We start from the raw sequence: 21,902 nt of genomic DNA, 5'->3' as shown, positions 1-21,902 counted from the left end.
TTGCATAACAACAACGCCACGAACATAAATTAAAAGTATAAACTCCAATAACATGCCTACATTTTTTTAGCGAAAAAGAATTTGATGAATACTCAATGAATGATGAATACATGGATGAACAATGGATGAATACATACTCAACTTTGCCATATATTCACAAGAAAAATCTATACTATAGTAATAGACTTATCAATTTAGTTTGTCAAACAATTGACATAAAACATGTTAAATTCATAATGACTAAATTATGCCTCCTCAACAACAGAGGAATTGTAAAATATCTTAATTTTTTTATGAAGGTTTGTCTAAAGACCAAAGAATTTGTTTAAACTTGCTATATTTGTTGGGCATTATAAATTATTTTATAATAAACCAACACTGGAATGTGGATATAATATTTTTTGCATCAATAGTAAGCAGCAAAGTGACATAAAGGCACCTAAGTCCAGAATTTAACTCAGGATAAAACAAGCCACATTCAGATTTGAAGGCAAGTATTGTAACTACTTAGCTACTCAGACAATCAAGTGCATCCATAATTATATTTCACCTGTGGGCAAAGTTATCAAGTAATTCAAAACTTGGGCAAAGTGTTCAAGTAATTAACTACTGATTATTTGAAAATATAACTTGTGTATAAATATACGGAAAAGTAAGAAAAGTTAATCTTACCATGTAGAATTATCATCCAACGACCCTTTAACTATAAGAGAAGACTGGACATAAGGTTGAGACGTCAGCTTGTAAATCCTATGTATTGTCTAAAAACGATTACTTCATTAATACAGTATAACAATAACAACAAGATTTTATATTTCAATAGATGATAGATAAATATCAATTAAGATGGATGATAGTTAGGCGTCACTCACTTTTTAGAAACAGGAGAACTCAGTCCTTGTCACCACACACTAACACACATTTAATGTAAAAAAATAATAATAAATGCTAGACTTTAGTTTGTAGTTTCGCCGGTCGATAATGGTCAGCTTTGATGTAAGTAATCTATTCTCCAATGTACCTACAGTCCCATGTTTGGACACCATCAAACGTAAATTGATCAATGATGACACTCTGATAAAAGTTAATTGCCTAAAAATTACAAACCTCTGGCCACAGTATGCGTTCTATATATTGAAAATGTGGTGTAGAAGGCCTCGTCGAGACCAACTGTACGTGTACATTAGAACACATGAAAAAGCAGGGGCGTCGTTTGGGGGGGCAGGGGGGGCATTTGCCCTCCCTGGTTCCTAAGCTAGGGTAAAAAATATGCTGTACTAGCTTACTCGTATATACAAATATTTTCTCCTGTCGAATCCTAAAAAGCACGGCAGAAAACAATCTATCATTCTTCTACAATAATATGAAACAAAAGTATTATTATTTGTTAGTGTCTCAGTAGCACATTTAGAGTTTACATAAATTAGTAGTTTTGTTATTCATTTACTTTTTCTGTTTGGTTCTGTACGATCAACCAAGTGTTGCCCCCCCCCCCCAGAATTTGGTGAAAAGGCTCGTCACACACTAACTTCGGTCCGGTTAATTCTGATCAGGTGTTTTTCTCCAGATCCAGCAAATTCCCACACACTGCATCAGGCGTTCCAGTTTCTATGTCAGTTGAAAAAGTGTTTAATCAACTACTAGTTGTAACAAAATTTAATTTAAACAATAAATGACAGAGACATTGAAGAAGAGATCATAGTCGGGCTGGTAGTATCAAATTGATCACTCATTTATTCCCAAATATTTTCTGTACTAACTAAGTTGTAGTAGCCCTTGTGGCCCAGGTCGTATAGCACAGGGTACTCCTGCACTTGCATGATCAATTTCTCTTCTAATGACATTTTGTAACAAAACGTACAGCGTAAACAATAAGTAAACAATCACCAAAAAAACACGTCTGCTGCTAAGTGGTGAGTAGAAGTCGTCTGCGCATGCGCGAGGTCTCCGGCGCCGGAAGCTTGCCTTCGGCCTTCGCCTATCGCATCTCGACCGAAATAATTTTACCGGAGAGCACCTGACGCACCGGACCTGATGCAGTGTGGACACTCCCATTTGAATTAATGGTTTTCAAATTTACCTGATCCGGCATGCTGATCCAATTTTACCGGACAGGACGCAGTGTGTGGCGAACCTAATCCCTCTCACTCCCCTCTCTTCCCAAGTTGAAGGCTTAGCTGATACTTGCCGTTTACTTTTGCTGACCCAAAAATTCTAGTTAAAGGTCGATTCACACATATCAGTCCATTCATAGTTCCGTAACAGTCCATTCACACTTTAGTCTCAGTTGCATCAGCAATTCCTTAGGTAACTTACCGTCAGTTTGTTTCATTTAGTCTTCAGTCTCTAATATTTAGGCTACAGTGATGTAAAGGTTTTTTGAAAAAAACTAAACCCTATATTCTATCAAATTTTCATCACCCATCTTGTTGATTGTTAAAAACAGTACTCAAAATATGAAGGCAATCATTTAAATAACAAAACCACCAGTGGTGGCGGTGGTGCGGGGGGGCCACGAGCTATGGGGGCCCGTGAGCCCTGACTGGGATTTTTCGGGATATTTTACCGGGACACGGGCCCGTAATTGTGTGACAGGCTCAGCCACACGGGCCCCTATCATAACAATATTTATATGAAATGACCATAAGTTTTTTTTATGCCGAAAATTTGTTAAACCCAGTAAGAGCATTAGGACAAGTAGTTTACAACAGCTTAACTGACACTATTATTTGGCCGATCGATATAAACTCTCTACCAACTTAAGTAAAAGAATTTTCATCAGTCATGCAGGTTGCATCAACAGTCCTCATGGACTGCGTGAAGGCGCTATTTATAATAGGGCCGTATTTTGAACCAATGTGTCCCCGGCCTAGGAGGATTAAACATTAATGTTAATCCTCCTAGGCCCCGGTGGGGCACACCAGAGAGGGCCCTCAATGCTGTTTTAACTTAATGAACTTGACAATTTTTACGATCAAATCGGCGAATTAACCTAGGTGCCTGATGCACTAGCTAATAAATAATTCCATTCTTTCATTGACGCCAAAGAAGGATTTTCATTTCACTTCATTTCTTACTATTAGGAGGCTGCACTTTAGATTTGTTTACTTCGAGTCAGGTAAAAAATTGTACTTACTTATAGGCCTCGGGCCAAATCAGAGCGGTTCAAAATCGGTTTGCTTTCGAAACTGTTGATTTTTTATATAATGTCGATTTTCGAGCCGAGCACTCGAGCAGAGCCTGTATATAAGCTTGAGAGATCAAGCACAAAGTCAGAAAATCAAGCTCAAGCCGATTTTCTCAGTACAATCATGTCCGATTAAAATTAAAACTTTTATGTCCGCAAGGATCACGCTCACGAAATTGAAAGATTAGGCCTACGTTTTTCCCGCGATCGCGGATATCGACGAGAACATTTCCCCGCGGGTGACGATGACGATGTCTCCGTGGGTCGCCGGAATTTTACCCCCCTGGAATTTTACCCCCTGGGCAAAGCTGACGTCACTATGACGTAGTAACCTGGGTGGCCAAAAGTTTGTTCGCGGCCGGAATTTTACCCCCGCGGATTTGGAAGTCTAATGAAAATAGTCAGAGCGTGATTAATTAGATTAGCGATAAAACCGGAATTTTACCCCCTGTCCATATAACTAGCGTTTAGGCAACTGAAGATGTACGGGCCGGATTTTTACCCCCGGAATTTTACCCCCCGGAATTTTACCCCTGGCTGATTTTAGAAATTGAATGATTGATTTTCTTATTTCTGTTTTTAATTAATTGTAAACATTTCATTATTTAGTAGCCTATCTTTATTTATTTATTTTGTAATCTCAACTAAGTAAACAGAATTCGTTGTTTTATTTAGATCATATTAACCAACAGTTGGCTTCAAAGATCGAATCCTGACACTCGAATCTCAAAATTAATATTAAAACCCTGTTCGATTAGTTAATGTTACATATAAATTAAGATAAGCTACTTAATAATAAAATGTTTACCATTAAATTAAAACTGAATGACGATAATTAATCATACTCACTAATTTACATCTGGCCAGGGGGTAAAATTCCGGGGGTAAAAATCCGGGGGGTATAATTCCGGGGGTAAAAATCCGGGCCGTACATTCTAGGTTTTTATAATTTGATGTGTTCTGATTAAAATCACAACCGTGAAAATATATGTTTAATTCCGCGTTTAATCCATCGAGCTGATGTCACGAAACTCAAAAGTTCGCGGCCGGAATTTTACCCCCTGGTTTGTGACGTCACGTTTGCCCAGGGGGTAAAATTCCAGGGGATAAAAATCCGCTACCCCGTCTCCATGGCCACAGGAGACGTTCAATATTTTGCCGAATTGTGGAAGACGTTATTGACGTTTTTCTGCGAGCGAGATATATTTAGGATTTTGCCGCGATTGCGGAAAAAATTATTTCCCCGTCACTACGGGTCGCGGGGCGAGAGATATTAGGGATTGGGCCGTGAACGCGGGAGACGATAATGTTGTTATCTGATGATGTCATAGGTCATTTTGCCGCGATCGTGGAAGACGATGATGACGCCTCGGGAGACGCCGTACCAAGCTAAAGTGCAAGTTTAGGCGGTAATACATGTGATATAATATTTTTAAGATTATTGGGAGGGGGCCCAGTGAACAAACTTGAGGGGGGGGGGCGCGAGCTCTTATCGCCGCCACTGAAAACCACTATTTTCCAACCTCAAACACGTCCGTCAGGCCAAAAATACAAAAAGACAATCCAAAAATATCGGTGAAAAGAAATATGAAATTTACTGATGGACGCCGACAGAGCGACTGACGGAACTGCAACGGATAAATGTTGATAGCGCAATAGACAATCCATTAAAGAATAATGTTTATAAATGCGACTTGCTTGAAGAGAATGGACTGTGACGTGCCGTAACTAATTCGTGTGAATCGACCTTAAAGCGCTGCAATCAAGCCAGCTGCCGTTGTCTGCAGCCGACAAATCGTCAGACGCTAGAGCTTGTTGATGTGGTGTAGACTGGAGGTTATGTTGTAATTAATTGGATCACGTGGCAATGATTTTTCTTTTTCTTTTTATATTACTCAAACCGCATTTCCTTTGAGATTGATTATCGGCCCAAGGCTGCGATTTGCGGGTTTACCACGTGTGGAAAGTGTTGCCAAAGTACTAAGCCGAGTTGGTTGCTTTGCGTTGACACAACAGCTATTAACACATTGCTTATGAGTTAATGAGCTAACTCTGTGCCTATAAGGTTTATTTCACGCTTATACAGAATAAATAACTCTAATAAATGATAATAATAAATAATAATAAATAATAATAAATAACTCAGAATAAATGGGGTTGTAACCATCACCCCACAAAATAGGCACGCTACACAAGGATTTTCCAGTGACCGAGGGAAGCGATCAGAGTTTTGCCACGATCGCAGAAGACAATGATGATGTTTTAGTTACTGCGGGATTATCTAGGATATCACCGTGGCCACTAGAGACTATTATGATATTTACCCAACCGTGGGCGATACCTAATTAAAATGTTGCTGTGATTGTGGGAAACGATAAAGATGTCTACACAACCACGGGAGACAATCAGATTTTTGCCGTGATCGCAAGAGACGATGATGATTATTCCATTACGGCGGAGATATTCATGACTTTCATGAAGTAAACGCAGGAGACGATAGTTATGTTAACACGACCGGGGGGGGGGGGGATAGTTAGAATTTAGCTGTGATTGCCAAAGATAACTATGATGTTTCTGTTATTAAGAATTTTTCATTGACCGATGGGGACGATATCTAGTGATGTCCATACAACCGAGGGAGACGATCAGAATTGTTGCGAAGATCATGGAAATAACGATAATGTCCACACGACCACAGGAAATATGTATTATTTACGAATATACAAAAATGCGGCAAAATACGATGATGATGTTTCGGTTATTGCGGGGGAAATTCAGCAATTTTTTATGACCACGCTTTACGATGGTGATATCTACACGACTGTAAGGAGATTAGACTATTGCTGTTATTGTGGAAGAAGATGAGGATGTCTCCATGAGTGTGGGATATGATCAACATATTACCTCAAACTCGCGGTCGATCTCCAACATGGAAGTTCCAGTGTCTGTCTGCTCTCCTTCCACAGGTTTTATCTAAAATTCAGATATATTGGGTGGTGAAATAAAACTATGTTAGGATCAATTGTTTTCAAATAGACGAAAATGAACCTTTTTTCTTTGCTTAAACGTTAAGCCGTGACTACGTTCCACCAACGAAGGTCATGACTCATATTCTGTATCAAGTTGTTCAAGTTTTTTATTGTGTTTTGTAACTGTATATGTTCTGACGCCACAAAGATGTTTACTCATAACTAACCTTAGATCCTATAAATCGTCTCATTGACAGGCAATAGTAAGAAGAACTTGCCAAACATAGCTCAGACATCTGTCCGCTGGGAGTGTCAGAACATCGACATTCCAATACACGTAATTTACAAAAACTTGAACAATTTGAATCAAAAAATGATTCGTGACACTCGTTTTTTGAACTTAGTCATGGCTCAAAGTAGACAATTTGTTGTTATACAGAATGTTTGGGATCTCCCTACCAATATTTTTAAGGCATTGTTCCTAGCTAAGAAACATATCTAAATATCATATTTAAACTGTCCGGAAGTCCTTAGACACACAGCTACCGTGTTTTTATTTTTATTACTAATTTATTTCTAAATAGTTCACCCGTCGAGCGTTGGTGCGATTTCAATGAAGTTAACAGTTCTATTTTGAACCTCTGGAGGATCCTTACATTTTTAGAGAATTCCATTTTTTGTTTTTTTTATACATAGTTATTATTTATATCTAATTAATTAGTTAAACGTCATTTTGCTTCAAAACCTTTAATCAAGTGCTTTTTTGAGAACAATATTTTTTTCTTTTTTCGTTTGGTGCATTAATTAACCGATTCTGTTGAATGTTTGGTTTTCCAACGTGAGAGCAGGTCACATAAAGTTGTCCATGTGAGAAACATGGATTTGTTAAGTTTAATTCACACACCTGCGGTGATTGCCCTTAAAATTTTTTATTGCAATTGCACATATTATATGTGAAACGCACAATGAACCGTACCTATTCGTTTGAATTCTGTAGGGATCACTGGAGTACGTGGCAAGACAACTGCTTTTCCTTAAAACTTTCCATTTAAACTTGCTGCTACTATTACTAACCATAAACAATAATAATATATTGCTTAACCCTAGAAGTACTTTTTGCCAATTATATATCATTATTAGGGTTTAAAAATATCACACATTTTAAATGTCTCAAATACTTACAAAAATACCCAAACCTTTTGTATCAGCTGTAAAAGTCAACATACTTGTTGACAAACTAATCAGCTCAATTTTTGTTGCTTGAAAATTATATTTTTTTCAATGTAGGTAGTCAGTTCCACTAAACTTTTACACTGAGTAAAAGTGAGTGTAAAAAGTTAGTAGTATGTAAAAGTTAGTGTACTAACTCTTTTTTTACATTTGACTAGTTGTCGCAAATGTTTGTGCAAAGTTCCAATTTCGTTACAAAGGAACAATGCCTTAAAATATTGTTAGAGAGTACTGAAATACACTGTATTATTTCAAACAAAAAAATAAATAACTTATTGATCAGCATTGTACGTGTTATTAAATTTACAGAAAGTAAATAAAGATACGTCTTATAAGACTTAAAACATATATTTACACTTATACTCTTACTCACAAGACGGTAAATATACAAAAGATGGTAAGTGGTGATCGATTTTGATTGGACACTCCAATCATCATCAGACCCAATAGGCGAAATTAGATTCGTTTAGACTTAGATTCGCTAGAGACGCTTAGACTTAGATTGGCCTATTGGGTCTGATGATGATTGGAGTGTCCAATCGAAATCGATCACCACTTACCATCCTTTGTATATTTACCGTCTTGTGAGTAACAGTATGAGCGTAAATATATGTTTTAAGTGTTATAAGACGTATCTTTATTTACTTTCCGTAAAAAAATAAATTCATTCTGTTATTTTTGGCAGAAACTGTCTCTAAAATATTTATTTTTCAATCTTATCTGGGTGTCGTTTTACAGGAAATTTCAAATGCTAAATAAAAGTGTTTTTGGTACCTTTTCACATAAGCAGCCAATTTTTGACATTTATGTAATCCAATTTTCAATAATCGCTTTTTTAGAACCTACACAGATTTCGCACAAAAGCACAAAAGCAGCAATTTTTATTATAAATTTAAGTTATACCAATTTATAAACCTGCCATATTGAAAACAACCCAGATTTTGTATTGATTTTTCTTTCTAAAATATATTAAGCCTTAATAAAAATGTATTATAAATTTCATAAAGGCATGCTTCCTTGAATAGTTTTCGTGACAAAAAGAAGCGAAAATAAAATACCTCGCAAACAATGTAGTTTTCGGGAAAATAATGTAATTCTAGATTTTTATTTTAGTTTGGCCCTTTAGAATGAATGATATTGACTCAATGGGACTTTTCAACATTTAACTTATGCATTTTATTATAATGGCACGTTTTAGTTGCTGGCTTTTTCACTTAAATGTGATCAATTATCTACAAACGGCTAACTCACCCACCTTTGACAGAGGGGAAGGGTACTTGGGGGTGTTCTGGAAGTGAACGTTGGTCAGAGTTATATGTCCGAGAAACTGGATCCTGTTAATATCCTTTAAAGATAATCTGTGTGTGTAGGTGACGTAGTGCTGACCATCCACAGCCACCTGACAGAAACACACCAGGGGAGGATTAGTTTTAAAAGGCCCAACAAACCAAGAACAGCTGAGTTCAGTTTATAAAGTCTAAATGATATGCCCTTTCTCAGGACTGACTGTTAACCACTCAGCTCCCCAGCCTATAAACAAGGCTACAACATTATAAATACTTTAGAGACTCTAATAATTACATGGAAAATATTAAATTTTGCTATGCTTTAGAGAATCTAAGTATAAAGTGGGAACTATTACATTTCGCTACCTTCTACAATCTACATGTTATATAAGCATTCAAACAACAAAAGATTAGTGGTAAGAGTTTTGAACCCATAGAAAGTGTACCTATAGGAAGTATAGTCTTGTATGTATAGTAAGTTGAGTAACTAAACAAACAAGAAGCCTTTATTAAGAGGAGGAAGTACGTTGCTTGGACAACCCATTCTTGTATAATATTTAATTTAGTATAACATACCACAAAACCCTTCCTTCCTTCTTTGCTAAATATATATTTTGGAAATAACATTTTATATTTTAGAGCAATAAAAGCAATACATATTATCAATAAAACTGTGTTATTGTCAAAGGTATTTATTGTTAAGAATGCTTGGTACTTTTGACTCTTCTGAAACTAACCTTAAACTCGGCTTTGGTGATGTAGAATTCTATGTAGAACGGCTGTCCTCGACGGAACGGAAACTGTTCAGATTCTGAACCCTCAGAATAACCCCAACCTTTGTAAGCCGTCCAATAGTTACGGTATGTGTAGATCTTACTAGTAAACAATGGTCGAAATTGGAATGCGTTGTCAGGCTTCTCATGCGAAACGCGATCAAAGTAATGCCAATCATCGTCATCTTTACTTCCAACCAAGAAGTTCACTTCAAACCTGGAATGCCTGGAGGTTAATTTGTCTAATGATTTTGATTCAGACCAACTTATTGAATTGAATTGTAAATTAGGCTTCTCGTGAACAAATCTTTAAAATCTGCAACTATTCTGCATCGAAACAACAATGAACCACGAACATAAATAAAAAGTATAAACTCAAACAACATGCCTACATTGTCAAAATGCAAAACATATTTAAAATAGGCTCTGCAATGATATTAATCAAGTACCCAATTTGGACATAGTTTGCAAGAAATATCCATGCTGGCAGACTCATGAATTTAGTTTGTCAAACAATTTACATGAAACATGTTAAATTAAGAATGTTAACTAACTTATGCCTACATCATATGAAGAGGAATTACAAGATATTTTGGTTGAATTAAAACTCGTTATATGCAGGTTTGTCTAAAAAGCAATGAATTTATTAAATTATTCTATATTTGACAGATCCATCTTATAATGAACCAACACTGTAATGTGGATAACACTTCTAGCATTTTCTTCACGTAAAGACATGTAGTTTATGTGGACGGGCAAATGCAAGATTAAAAGAGGCCACCAACCTCTTAAAACAAATACAGTTTAATATAAATATATATATATATATATATATATATATATATTAAGAAAACTGTAGTGATTCGGGCTACTATTTTGATATATAAAAACATTATTAAAAACTAAGTACCCTTTTTTAATTCATTTTATTTAACAACAACTAGTTTCGACGATTATGCTATAGTCATGTTGTTTTTATATCTTAACAAATACAATAAACATTTTATCTAAATAATAAATACAATCATATGATTTCATAGGTTTTGATAACTTTAGATTTCTTCTGTATTAAATGGTCTTTATACTATATATAATAATTTTCTCTCTTAATTTAACTGCAGGATTTTTTCAAATATTGGATTGCATTTGTTGATGTTCATTGTGTTTAGTAAAGTTTCTGGGTGTTGTTTATAGTTTTTGTAAATGTAAAAATCTTCTTTAACATGTAATTTTGATTTGTCTTTTTCATATTCAAGGATTTTTAAATTTTCGTGGATGCTTTTGTATTCATGGTCTGTTTGTATTAAATGTTCTGCAAAATTAGATTTCATTGTTGTGCGGTTTCCTGATCTTAATGCTTGAATATGTTCTTTGTAGACTGGGACGGGTGGCGTCGTCCTGTAATCCAGCTACTAGGAGGTCACGAATTGTGGATATTTATAGGGATGCACTGTGGATGCGATGCTCACTGGTGTGGATTAACGTCCGCACTAGTGAGTACTACGACTATCCGCAGTACTATCCTGATAATTAGACCAATTCGTAAATTACAAGGAAAAATGTGGTTCGGATTCCACTATAAACTGTAGGTCCCTTAGTTGCCATTAGCTGTATGGGCTATTAATTAACAGCTGTGTCTAAGGAACATGTCGGCCTTAGTCACTAACAAGACTACAAGATCGCGCCACTCATCCTACACTCATCCTTCACTCATATTTGGGTTAAAATACGCACATAGTGGCGTCCCCATCTTAAATAATTGATAATTGATAATTGATAATTGATTGATTTGAACCGTTTTTCAAAAGTTCGACTTGTTTGCCCAATGTAGGATTTATCACAATTAGAACATTTGATTTCATAAATACCTGATTTTCTCATATTGTCTTGATTTTGGTTAGCTATATTTTCTTTTGAAATTTTGTTATTGATCATTTGAAAAGCATTATTTTTTGTTTTATAACTGATTATTACATTTGAACGGTTGAAAGTTTTTCTTAGGGCTTTATTAATTTTGGTATTGTACGGTATACAAATAAATTCTTTCCTCTTTTTGTTTTCTGTTCCTGAAGTAGTTCCTTGTGTTTGAAGTTTTCTCTTAAATTTCTTCTTAATCATGTTTTCAATTATAGATGGATTGTATCCATTTTTCACTGCCAAATATATAATAGTATTTTTTTCTTTGTTAAAGTTTTCAGTGGACATAGGAATATTTACAAGTCTGTGTGTTAACGAATGAAATGTTGCCAATTTATGTTGCCATGGATGATTAGAATGTGAAGGTATGATACTGTTTGTTGTAGTTGGTTTTCGGTAAATTTTAAATCTATGAATGTGTTTTTCTTTTGAAATGGTTATATCTAGAAAGTTAATGTGTGAATGTTGTATTTCTTTTGAGAATTTAATTTGTGTCGAGATTGAATTTATGTGTTCGTGTAAATTGTTTGCTTCTGTTTGTGTTCCTTCAAAAAGGCAAAGGATATCGTCAACATATCGGTGCCAGTATATAATTTTGGATTTGTAAGGGTTGCCTTCAATTAAAACTTTGGTTTTCTCTAAATTATTCATGTAAATGTCAGCTAGAAGTCCAGACAGAGACAATATATCAAATTATATATATTGGACAAAAAATCACATATTGTCATAATGTGATGAATGGTGAATCTTGTTGGGAAAACTAGACATACTGCCCAAAAAACCTACCGTAATGACTAAATATAACTTCCGATTCATTGCGTTTTACACCATTAGTATTTTTTGTGTTTTTTTTTTAAGGGAAAATGTAAACCTTGATCTTGTAACAATCCACCTTTCCAAACCTACTTGTAGTATGCATCAATAGTTAGCATCCAAGTGCCAAATTGCCACCTGGGTCCAGCATTGACCTCGCTAAGGATAAAACAAGTAACATTCAGATTTGAAAGCAAGTACTGTAACTACTCAGCTGCTCAGACAATCAAGTCCATCCATAATGATATTTTACCTGTGGGCAAAGTGATCAAGTAATTAAGTACTGATTATTCGATGAATATAACTTATGTATAAATATACTGAAAAGTAAGAAAAGTTGATCTTACCATCTAGCATCTTCATTCACAAACCCTTCAGCTATAATAGAAGACTGTTCATAAAGTTGAGACGTCAGCTTGTATACCACGTACATTCTCTAAAAACGATTACTTTATTAATACAGTATAACATTAACAACAAGATTGTTTATAGAATAAAACCTATAAGTTGCTACTATTCCATTTTCCTAATATTTATTTTGAAGACTACATCACTGAACCTACAAATTTTTAGAGTTATTGAGTTCCTACTTATCTATATTTATAAAAGAGGAAGTTTGTATATATATATATTTGAACATTATGGACTCCGAAACAGCTCGACAGATTGTAATGAAACTTTCAGGCATTATTAAGCATTGGTGCAGATCCATCAAAAGCGCTCCGCCCCAGATGCTCTGGAGTTTCCCAATTTAACTTTATGAGTACTCATATTTAAATGGAATTAAAGAATCTTAACACTCATTTCAACTAAACGATTTGATTCTGTGATGATCAATAGCATTAAAAGGTTACAAGATGTACCAACAGGGTGCAGCACTATTAGTTGTCTAAATTTATGAAAACAATTAATAACTAGTGTACCTGTTGCTCGAATTCGAGCAATTGCGAAGCATTACAGGCGACTCACGAAGATTATGGAAATACTCACGATCTACACACAGATCTTGTTTTTTAGTGTTTCTACAAATTTTTCCCTCTCATAGCCGCATTAGGTTGTCTATAATAACGACTATAAATGAAAAAAAAACATGATTTATTTTCTTCTACTTGGTTGTGTTCTATGACTTTTTCTATGTTTCCATTGTTTGCAAATCGGTTATTTCAATGATTGCTCAAGAAATGTAGCATATTGTTAATTCAGTTTTATTTTTAGCCTATATCAAATTGTCTAGGATTTCTCGCGTTTTTCCATTGTAATAATTTCACCAACCCAAGTTTCGTCTACAGATGCAATGCAATACGCCAAAGAATATCACCTACGTACAATCTCCAAGAAGTGGTAAAAAAAGGCAGAAACCAAGCTACACAATAGATATAAGTTAACTCCATAAGAAGAATTTTAAGAGTTACTGTGATATTAGGATTTTCCACTGATTTGGCAATAGAACATTATATTGCAAAACATGACACGATGCAGAATAAAATTGATTTTAAAATCAGAAAAACCCATTGCAAGTACTGTACTTCATTTTGAAAATTTAATAAATCACAATTTAAATATTAACAGCTGTTTCATTAAAAAGTAGTGTAGAATTATGCATACTAGAGGTCGTCCATTGGTCGAAAACTCGACCAAAAATATTTAAATGAAATTAAATGAAAAAATTAAAATTATATGAAATGAAAAATTATATATTTTTTCAGACAAAGTTAGGGCCACATGGCCGTTTCTTACACTATGTAATGTACAGTGTAAACCCCACACTGTAAATAAAACATGTGATAGGAATTTGTTTTGATTTTCTGTTTATATTTTGTTGTTATTTCGTCACCAACATGGCAACCCATAACTCCCATGTTATTTTTTTTAAGTTTTCAAATTCATTTTTTGTGCTTATTTTTGAGCCTATTTTAATTTATAAAGGGATTCTGCACATCTACAGGAAAATATCTTTCCAACAGTATGCGTAGATTTTCCCTGCGATGCACACGAGCTGAGAAAAAAGGTTTTAAAGAAACATGCTTGCCTATTAATATATAGATAGATGGTAAACAAATTTGAAGAGGCAACTGTAAAGGCTTCTGGAGCAGAAGGGAATTTACCTCGTTCCTCTTTTGATGGCTCATCTATAGACCAAGACCTTTCTTTAGAGATCCCTACCAAGTTTTTACGCCCAACCGTTCCCTGAAATTAGCTGGGACAAAAACCCAGTTTTTCCTCCATAAGAATAACATGGGATGGGAATTCAAAGGCCACTGGGGCAGAGCCCCAAGGGAATTTACCACGTTTCTCTTTTGATGGCTCATCTACAGACCAAGCCCTTTCTTTAGACACCTCTACCGAGTTTCTACGCCCAGCCGTTCTTTTAATTTAGCTATGACAAAGAAAAACAGTTTCAAATTAATATATAGATTTCAACCCAGCAGCTGTGATAAAAAATTAAACTGTCGAAGTAGGATTGTTTACAGTTATGTTTATGTTTTTAATTTAATAAATAATTTTTGATATTGTGTGAATAAGGAGTTTTATTTATTAAGTGCGTAATTCATTAACTTACTGACTTTCTTTTTTCCAAAATGTTAATAAAAACCAATTGTATTTGTATGGTTTATTTCCCAAAAAATAATGTCTGGGAAACAAAAGTAGCCAGTTAATATTTAAAGTAAATACTTTTAGTGGATTACTAAAAGTGTATCTACACATTTTCCTAAGTTTTCTCTTCCTGTTGCGAAGGGTCGATGGCTAGTACGACATAAAATTACCTAGGCGTAACCTAAGAAATTATCAACACATTCGCTGCGGGCTACTATTGAGAGGAGTGAAGCAAAGCTATTTGGGATCGACTTCAATGCAAATTTTCTAACACATTAGCTCAAAATTGGCTGAACATATTATAGCCAAAAATACAAAGGTTGTTTTGTCAAATGTTTGGAAGGTTTAGACGAAACCAATTTAAATTTTCGACAGTGCCTGTATAATTTTAAAATAAATCATGTTTTAAAATTTTGCGTTACCTTACACAATACAAAGGAAACATTTGGGATTATGACCACTGACCAAATAATACTGAAATCAAGAAAGTCTTAAATAGTTTACATTTGCCGCTGATAAAATAGGTAAAGTAGTTTACATATATGATTTTCTTAGCTAAATAAGATTATAACAAATAATATGTATCTTATTTTATTGGGGTTTAAACAAGTACATGATTCTGCAGTTTTAAATAACTAGGTATTCTCAAATCCTCATTTTTTTTATCTAAATAGGCTATTATGAACATTCTTTTAGCGAATTTCCCATACAGGAAATAAGCTATTACCGTAGTACTCATGGTAAGACCCAGACCCGGTACCGATTTAATTTTTCGTTCTGAGGTCCCTAGAGGCCAAAAACAACATCCATTCAAATTCATATATATATTTATATGTGTGTCCGTTAGCGCGATAACTCGAGCAAAAATCATCCAATTTTGATAAAATTTAGTACAAACGTGTAAATCTACGTTCTGAGTTCGCGAACTCGCATGATCGGACTATGGGAACAGGGGTTTATGGGGGGTTTTATGGGGTAAAACTAGTTTTCCCCATTTTTGATCCAATAAACATCGCATTTTGGAATTTCCTTCCCAACCATTTTGTAGAGCTTACAAAAAGAAATAATTTAGTATATTTAAGCATGGTTTTATACCTTATGGTTAAGGAGAAAATTAAAAAAGTGTAATTTTTAATTCCCATGTTCTTCATGGGGAAAATTGTAAACAGTTGTAGTTTGCTTGTTTATGAGCATATTTTAGTCAAATTTGGAAAATGCATTAATTTTATACTAAACTATTAAAATTCTTACCCTCCCTGTTGCAGCAAACCTAAGTACTCGTTAAACTAATGATATTTAAATGAATAAATGTGATATTTTTAAGGAGACATTTGAGTGTAAATCCAATCAGGGAAATGGAGATCTTAGTCTGCAGGTTTGCTGTGGTGGGGGTATCTTATAATTTGCTTTGAAATAGTTTTTAATTATATCTTCGTGCTGTCAACACACTTGTTGTATTGGTTGTTATGTAGGACTTGGATACCCCAAGCTATAAAGTAATATTCCTCTAGTAGGATAAAGTATTTATTTGCATTATCGTGAGAAACTACCTAACTTGCATAATAGTGTCATGTTAAGAAAAATATCAGAATGCATTTTGAAAAGAAAAATGCCTGATATTTGTAGAAAATGAATACGAGTAATAAACGCCTGAAACGCACCAACAACTACTCGGCGTGTGTTCAGCATTCGGCGGGGAATATTGTTATAGCACCGGTTTATTACTTAATTTTAGTCCAATTTGTTTTCAGATCGGTCACTTCTGTATCTTACTGTGTCAGTGATTTTGAAAAACTAGTATAATTTGTGTTTTTTTTTATTGGATTTGGTGATATAGAATAGGATGACAATAATAACTGTTGTAGTGTAGGATTGTAGTGGAAGGAACCCATGTCGGCGCTACAGCCCGGGTGGCGGCTTATCCGTTTACCGTAGCTGACAACCTTGGTTTGCGGCTTATCACACGGACACGCGGACACGTAACGTTGGACCAAGTAGACAAGACGACAACGATTTATACATTTCTGGTTTACAATTTCAAATTCTTATGGCAAACACGTTTAAACATCGTACGATCGTACTCAGGCAAATGCTCAACATGCCTCCTGTGCCAGTTGGTTCGTGCTAAACTTGCACATCTTATCATAGTATGCTGACTTCTACTGAATTTGTTTTCATGACAAGATTAAATTGTTTAGGCATATTCAAAATGAATGAAAGTTAACTGGCATGGTAATATTAACTCATCTATGGGTTAACACACCATCATAGTTCACTTGCTCGTATTTACCAAAACAAACGTGTATCATGCTTTTCCTAACTCTTGCCCTTATCATAAGTTAGGCCTAACTTTCTAACCTATAACCTTAGTTAGGGCTTGTAGGCTATGCCTATGGTAACACTAGACAAATAAAAAGGCTGGTTTTACCCATCCATCCTCAAAATGGGTTACACAACAATTTGGATTATGTCGTGATCAAGGAGAACGATAATGTATTTTTCCGTTGTTGCAGGGATATTCAGGATTTTGCAGTGACTACAAGAGACGATGACGAGGTCTACACGACCGCGGGAGATAATCAGGGTTATAAGGATCGATGAGGACGATGATCTATTTTTCCGTCATTGCAGGGTTATTCAGGATTTTTACGTGACCGCGGACAGTGATTATGTTTCCGTGACTGTGGAGGATATTCGCGATTTCGCAGTGATTGTGGAAGAAGATTAATAGTACAGTGCAATTAGCTTAAAAAAACAGCAAACCGGGACATCCAAAAAAAAGTTTCAAACCAGTGCCAAATTGTTGAATACACTTCCCTCAATATGTAAAAAAAGTTACACTGTTTTGAGTGTCGGGTTTGGGGGGGAGGGGGTGAAATTGGATGAAAATAGGACTTTTTTTACTTTTTTGCAAATACCTCAAAAACGGTGAGTTTTTCTTAAAATACAATGAATTACAAAAATAATCTACATTAAATTTCGAACAAAATGATACCATGCAATACCTATCTACTATGAACGGTTCCGGAAATATTGGGGGGTAAATGTTATTTTTTCTAAAAATTCTAAAAAAAATTTTTTTTTAATGGAGAAAAACCATGGACACTCATAAAAAAGTTTCTAATGAGTGCCAAATTGTTCAATATTCCTCCCTTAATATGTGTAAAAAAGTTACACTGATTTGAGTGTCGGATTTGGGAAGTAGGGTTTAAAGAAAATGGGGTGAAAATAGGACTTTTTTTTACTTTTTCGCAAATACCTAAAAAATGGTGCGTTTTTCTTAAAATACAATGAATTACAAAAATAATCTAAATTAAATTTAGAAAAAAGATGATACCATTCAATACCTATCTACCATTTACGGGTAAGGAGATATTGAGGGGTAAATGTGATTTTCTTCTTTTAATTCTAAAAAAGTTGTTTTTTTAAATTTATGAAAACTATGGATACCCATAAAAATCTCCTAATGAGTGCTAATTTATTCAATAGACCTCCCTTAATATGTGCAATAAAGTTACACTGATTTGAGTCTCTGATTTGGTAGGAGGGCTTTTCAAAAAGGGAGGCTCATAAAGGGTGCTTTTTTATACAATGAATTACAAAAAAAATCTTTATTGAATTTCAAACACAATCATATTTACAATACCTATCAACTATGAACGGTTGTAAAAATTCCAACTACATTCTAATAAAATAATAAAATACGATAAAAATATTGATTTCCTTGTAAAAAAAATTGTAAAAAAACATAAGTGTAACACGTTACGTTGTAACTCCTAAATGAGTAGTTTTTAAGAGAAAATGTCAAAATTAAAAATGACTTAAAATTGCATTTGAATTATAAAACAATCATAAACCACAGGGTGTTCTATAAGAAATAACAAAGTTGTCAGCCATATTGGAAAATGGCAAACATATTTTTAAAATTGGAAATCATCCCAAAAAACATCTAAAAAGTAAAGGGGAGTGCTCCATAAGAAGTCAACTCTATAACTCATAATAAAAAAAGGTGAGTTTCAACGCTATTGGTTCACTTTACGTGAGACATCCTACAGGGTGACCAGTAAGAACAGCCAAACTCCAGAAAATAGTTCTATGGGTCAAAATAATAAGAAAATCAAGAATAAATTATTTCCCAAAATCACTTCGTTAACCAGATATTTGTCATTTTGTTTTTTTACACATAAACAGTATTTTATCTTTGAATTTTTTAACCGATCATTATGTAACTTGGTATGTATGTTGAGGTAAAATAGACTCTCGTTAGAAAAAGAATGATCTTAATCCAATAAAAAATTTCAAAATGGCGGCCATTTAAATTTTTTAAAATTGAAATTAAAAAATTACTAATTTTATGAGACTTTTATGAACTTCATTTAGCTTTTAAAATAATGAAAATAATAAGAAGAAATAAATGAAATATCACGATTTTTAGTTGTAAAATGAGGCAAACCTGAATAGCGAAGCATTGATCTTAATAATTTTACATTTTTATTCAATCTTATTGAGCTTGGTGTCGTTTGATAGGGAATTTTAAAACCTAAATAAAAGTTTTCATTAAATTTTTAATAAAAATAGCCTTTTTTGCAATTTAAATTTAAAATATTTATATGGCCACCATTTTAAAATTCTTTATTGGATTAAGATAATTTATGGGTGTCCATGGGTTTTCTCCATTTAAAAAACAATTTTTGTAGAATTGTATTTTGTAGAAAAAATCACATTTACCCCTCAATATCTCCTGAACCAATTATTGTAGATAGGTATTGTATGGTATCATTTTGTTCGAAGTTTAATGTAGATTATTTTTGTAATTCATTGCATTTTAAGAAAAACTCTCCGTTTTTGAGGTATTTGCAAAAAAGTAAAAAAAAGTCCTTTTTTCACCCCATTTTCTTTAAACCCTACTTCCCAAATCCGTCACTCAAATCAGTGTAACTTTTTTACACATATTAAGGGAGGTCTATTGAACAATTTGGCACTCATTAGAAACCTTTTCTATGGGTGTCCATGGTTTTTATCCATTAAAAAAATTTTTTTTTAGAATTTTAAGAAAAAATCACATTTACCCCCCAAAATTTCCTGAACCGTTCATAGTCGATAGGTAATTGTATGGTATCATTTTGTTTGAAATTTAATGTAGATTATTTTTGTAATTCATTGTATTTTAAGAAAAACTCGCCGTTTTTTAGGTATTTGCAAAAAAGTAAAAAAGTCCTATTTTCACCCCATTTTCTTTAAACCCTACTTCCCAAATCCGACACTCAAATCAGTGTAACTTTTTTACAAATATTAAGGGAGGTATATTGAACAATTTGGCACTCAATAGAAACTTTTTTTATGGGTGTCCATGGGTTTTCTCCATTTAAAAAAAAAATTTTTTAGAATTTTAAGTAAAAATCACATTTACCCCTCAATATCTCCTGAACCGTTCATTGTAGATAGGTATTGTATGGTATCATTTTGTTCGAAATTTAATGTAGATTATTTTTGTAATTCATTGTATTTTAAGAAAAACTCACCGTTTTTGAGGTATTTGCAAAAAAGTAAAAAAGTCCTATTTTCACCCCATTTTCACCCCCTTCCCCCCAAACCCGACACTCAAATCAGTGTAACTTTTTTTACATATTGAGGGAAGTGTATTCAACAATTTGGCGCTGGTTTGAAACTTTTTTTTTTGATGTCCCGGTTTAGGTCTAATTGCACCGTATTATAAGATGTCTCCACGACTGTAGGAGATGAACAGTATATTACCTGTAACACGCGGTCGATCTCCAACATGGGATGTAAAAAGTCCGTCTGCCATTCTTCCGCAGGTTTGGTCTAAAAAGCAACAAATTAAAACCAGGTTAGGATGAATTGTTTTTGAAAGTACATAAACTCTTTTTCTTACTCTAAACATTTAGCCGTGACTACGTTCCACAGAGAAGTGTCATGACTCATTTTTCCTTCAAGTTGTTCAAGTTTTTGTATAGTACGTGTTTTAAAACGGTCGATGTTCTAACGCCCCCATAGTGGACAGATGTCCGCTAGATTAGGCGAATCCGAGCTCCTGCCTGTCAAGGAGGCAATTAGAGATTCTATGGCTGGTAATAAGTAAACATCGTTGTAATTGTCAACACTGGCCAATTTTAATCGATGCTATACATGAAATTTTATTTTTGTTGTGTTCCGCTTTTCAACGATGGATAAAGTTAAGGAGCCAAGTAATATAAATATAAGTTGTAGAGTATTCAAAAGGCTTTTTTCATATAATAAAACTGGACTGTATATGGGTTATTAATTTAATCTTGATAACAACAGAAAATAATTATGGACTTTTGGTTTAATTTTTAACACTGAAGTATAGTTATGTTACCACTATGACGTTCTAAAAGTCTTGAAAGAAGATCTGGTCGAATGTTGTCTAGCCGAGAAAATATGCTTGATGAATGTCCAAATGTTCTAACGGTACACAGAATTTAGAGTCAAATTAAAAAGGGTTTATTAAATGCGCACAAAAGGAAAAGGTAAATGAAGCAAGTCAAAATAAAAGGAGAGAGAAATGAACGATGTTACACAAAGAAACGATATTACGAGAGAGAAAATTGCACTTGAAACCAGAATGTTTTCATTTTTTATAAATTGGATTGTTGAATTGTTGTGGCCATGTGGGGATTTTTTAATATGCTCTTTCTCTCTCTCACACATATGATCAGCTGGCCTTTTAAATACTGAACATAAGTATTTTTATTGACTCTATTTTTATGTAAAGTTAGTCCTACATTCCCTCTCTCATAGCTGATATCTTTTTTATTGTATATGTACTATATTGTATTTGAGCGATATGTTTTATATGTTAAGTGATTTATTTTAATACGGCTTATTATTTTGGCAAAAGATTGATAAAAAGGATTGATGATTTTTTTTATTATGGCTATTCTTCTCAAACCATGGATTGTTTTTAACCATTCCTTTAGGTAGGAGTGAGCCGCCCCTCGTATCTGGGAACACGCTTCCAATGGTGTTTGCTTGGTTGCAGTTGCGAGGTTTACTCCTAATCAGAAGGGTGGTCGTCGGGTAAGTAAAGCTGTCTACTGAAGATCAAAATTTCCAAGACACGTAGTACTTAAAAATTCGAACAACTTGAAAG

At 34.1% G+C, this 21,902-nt stretch overlaps 1 protein-coding gene across 9 annotated transcripts in view; it reads right to left on the bottom strand.

Annotated features, from left to right (window-relative positions):
* Positions 1–21,902, bottom strand: part of LOC128993941 (uncharacterized) — a 61,820-nt gene that overhangs the window by 20,697 nt on the left and 19,221 nt on the right. For 8 of the 9 annotated variants that reach the window (XM_054418079.1, XM_054418077.1, XM_054418078.1 and 5 more), the window contains 6 exons: positions 20,525–20,593; positions 12,523–12,611; positions 9,410–9,662; positions 8,642–8,785; positions 6,092–6,160; positions 673–761 (listed from right to left, as the gene is read on the bottom strand). In XM_054418079.1, coding sequence (XP_054274054.1) covers positions 673–761; positions 6,092–6,160; positions 8,642–8,785; positions 9,410–9,662; positions 12,523–12,611; positions 20,525–20,593 — 713 coding nt within the window. The remainder of the gene's footprint in view (positions 1–672; positions 762–6,091; positions 6,161–8,641; positions 8,786–9,409; positions 9,663–12,522; positions 12,612–20,524; positions 20,594–21,902) is intronic. The other variant, XM_054418085.1, reaches the window with a different exon arrangement.

The sequence above is a fragment of the Macrosteles quadrilineatus genome, unplaced genomic scaffold (assembly GCF_028750875.1).
Source record: "Macrosteles quadrilineatus isolate MER2022 unplaced genomic scaffold, UCM_ALF_1.0 Scaffold_5__1_contigs__length_97177068, whole genome shotgun sequence".
Taxonomy (NCBI): Eukaryota; Metazoa; Arthropoda; class Insecta; order Hemiptera; family Cicadellidae; genus Macrosteles; species Macrosteles quadrilineatus.
The sequence above is the reverse complement of the archived record's forward strand: the minus strand, read 5'-3'. Positions and strand labels throughout refer to the sequence as shown.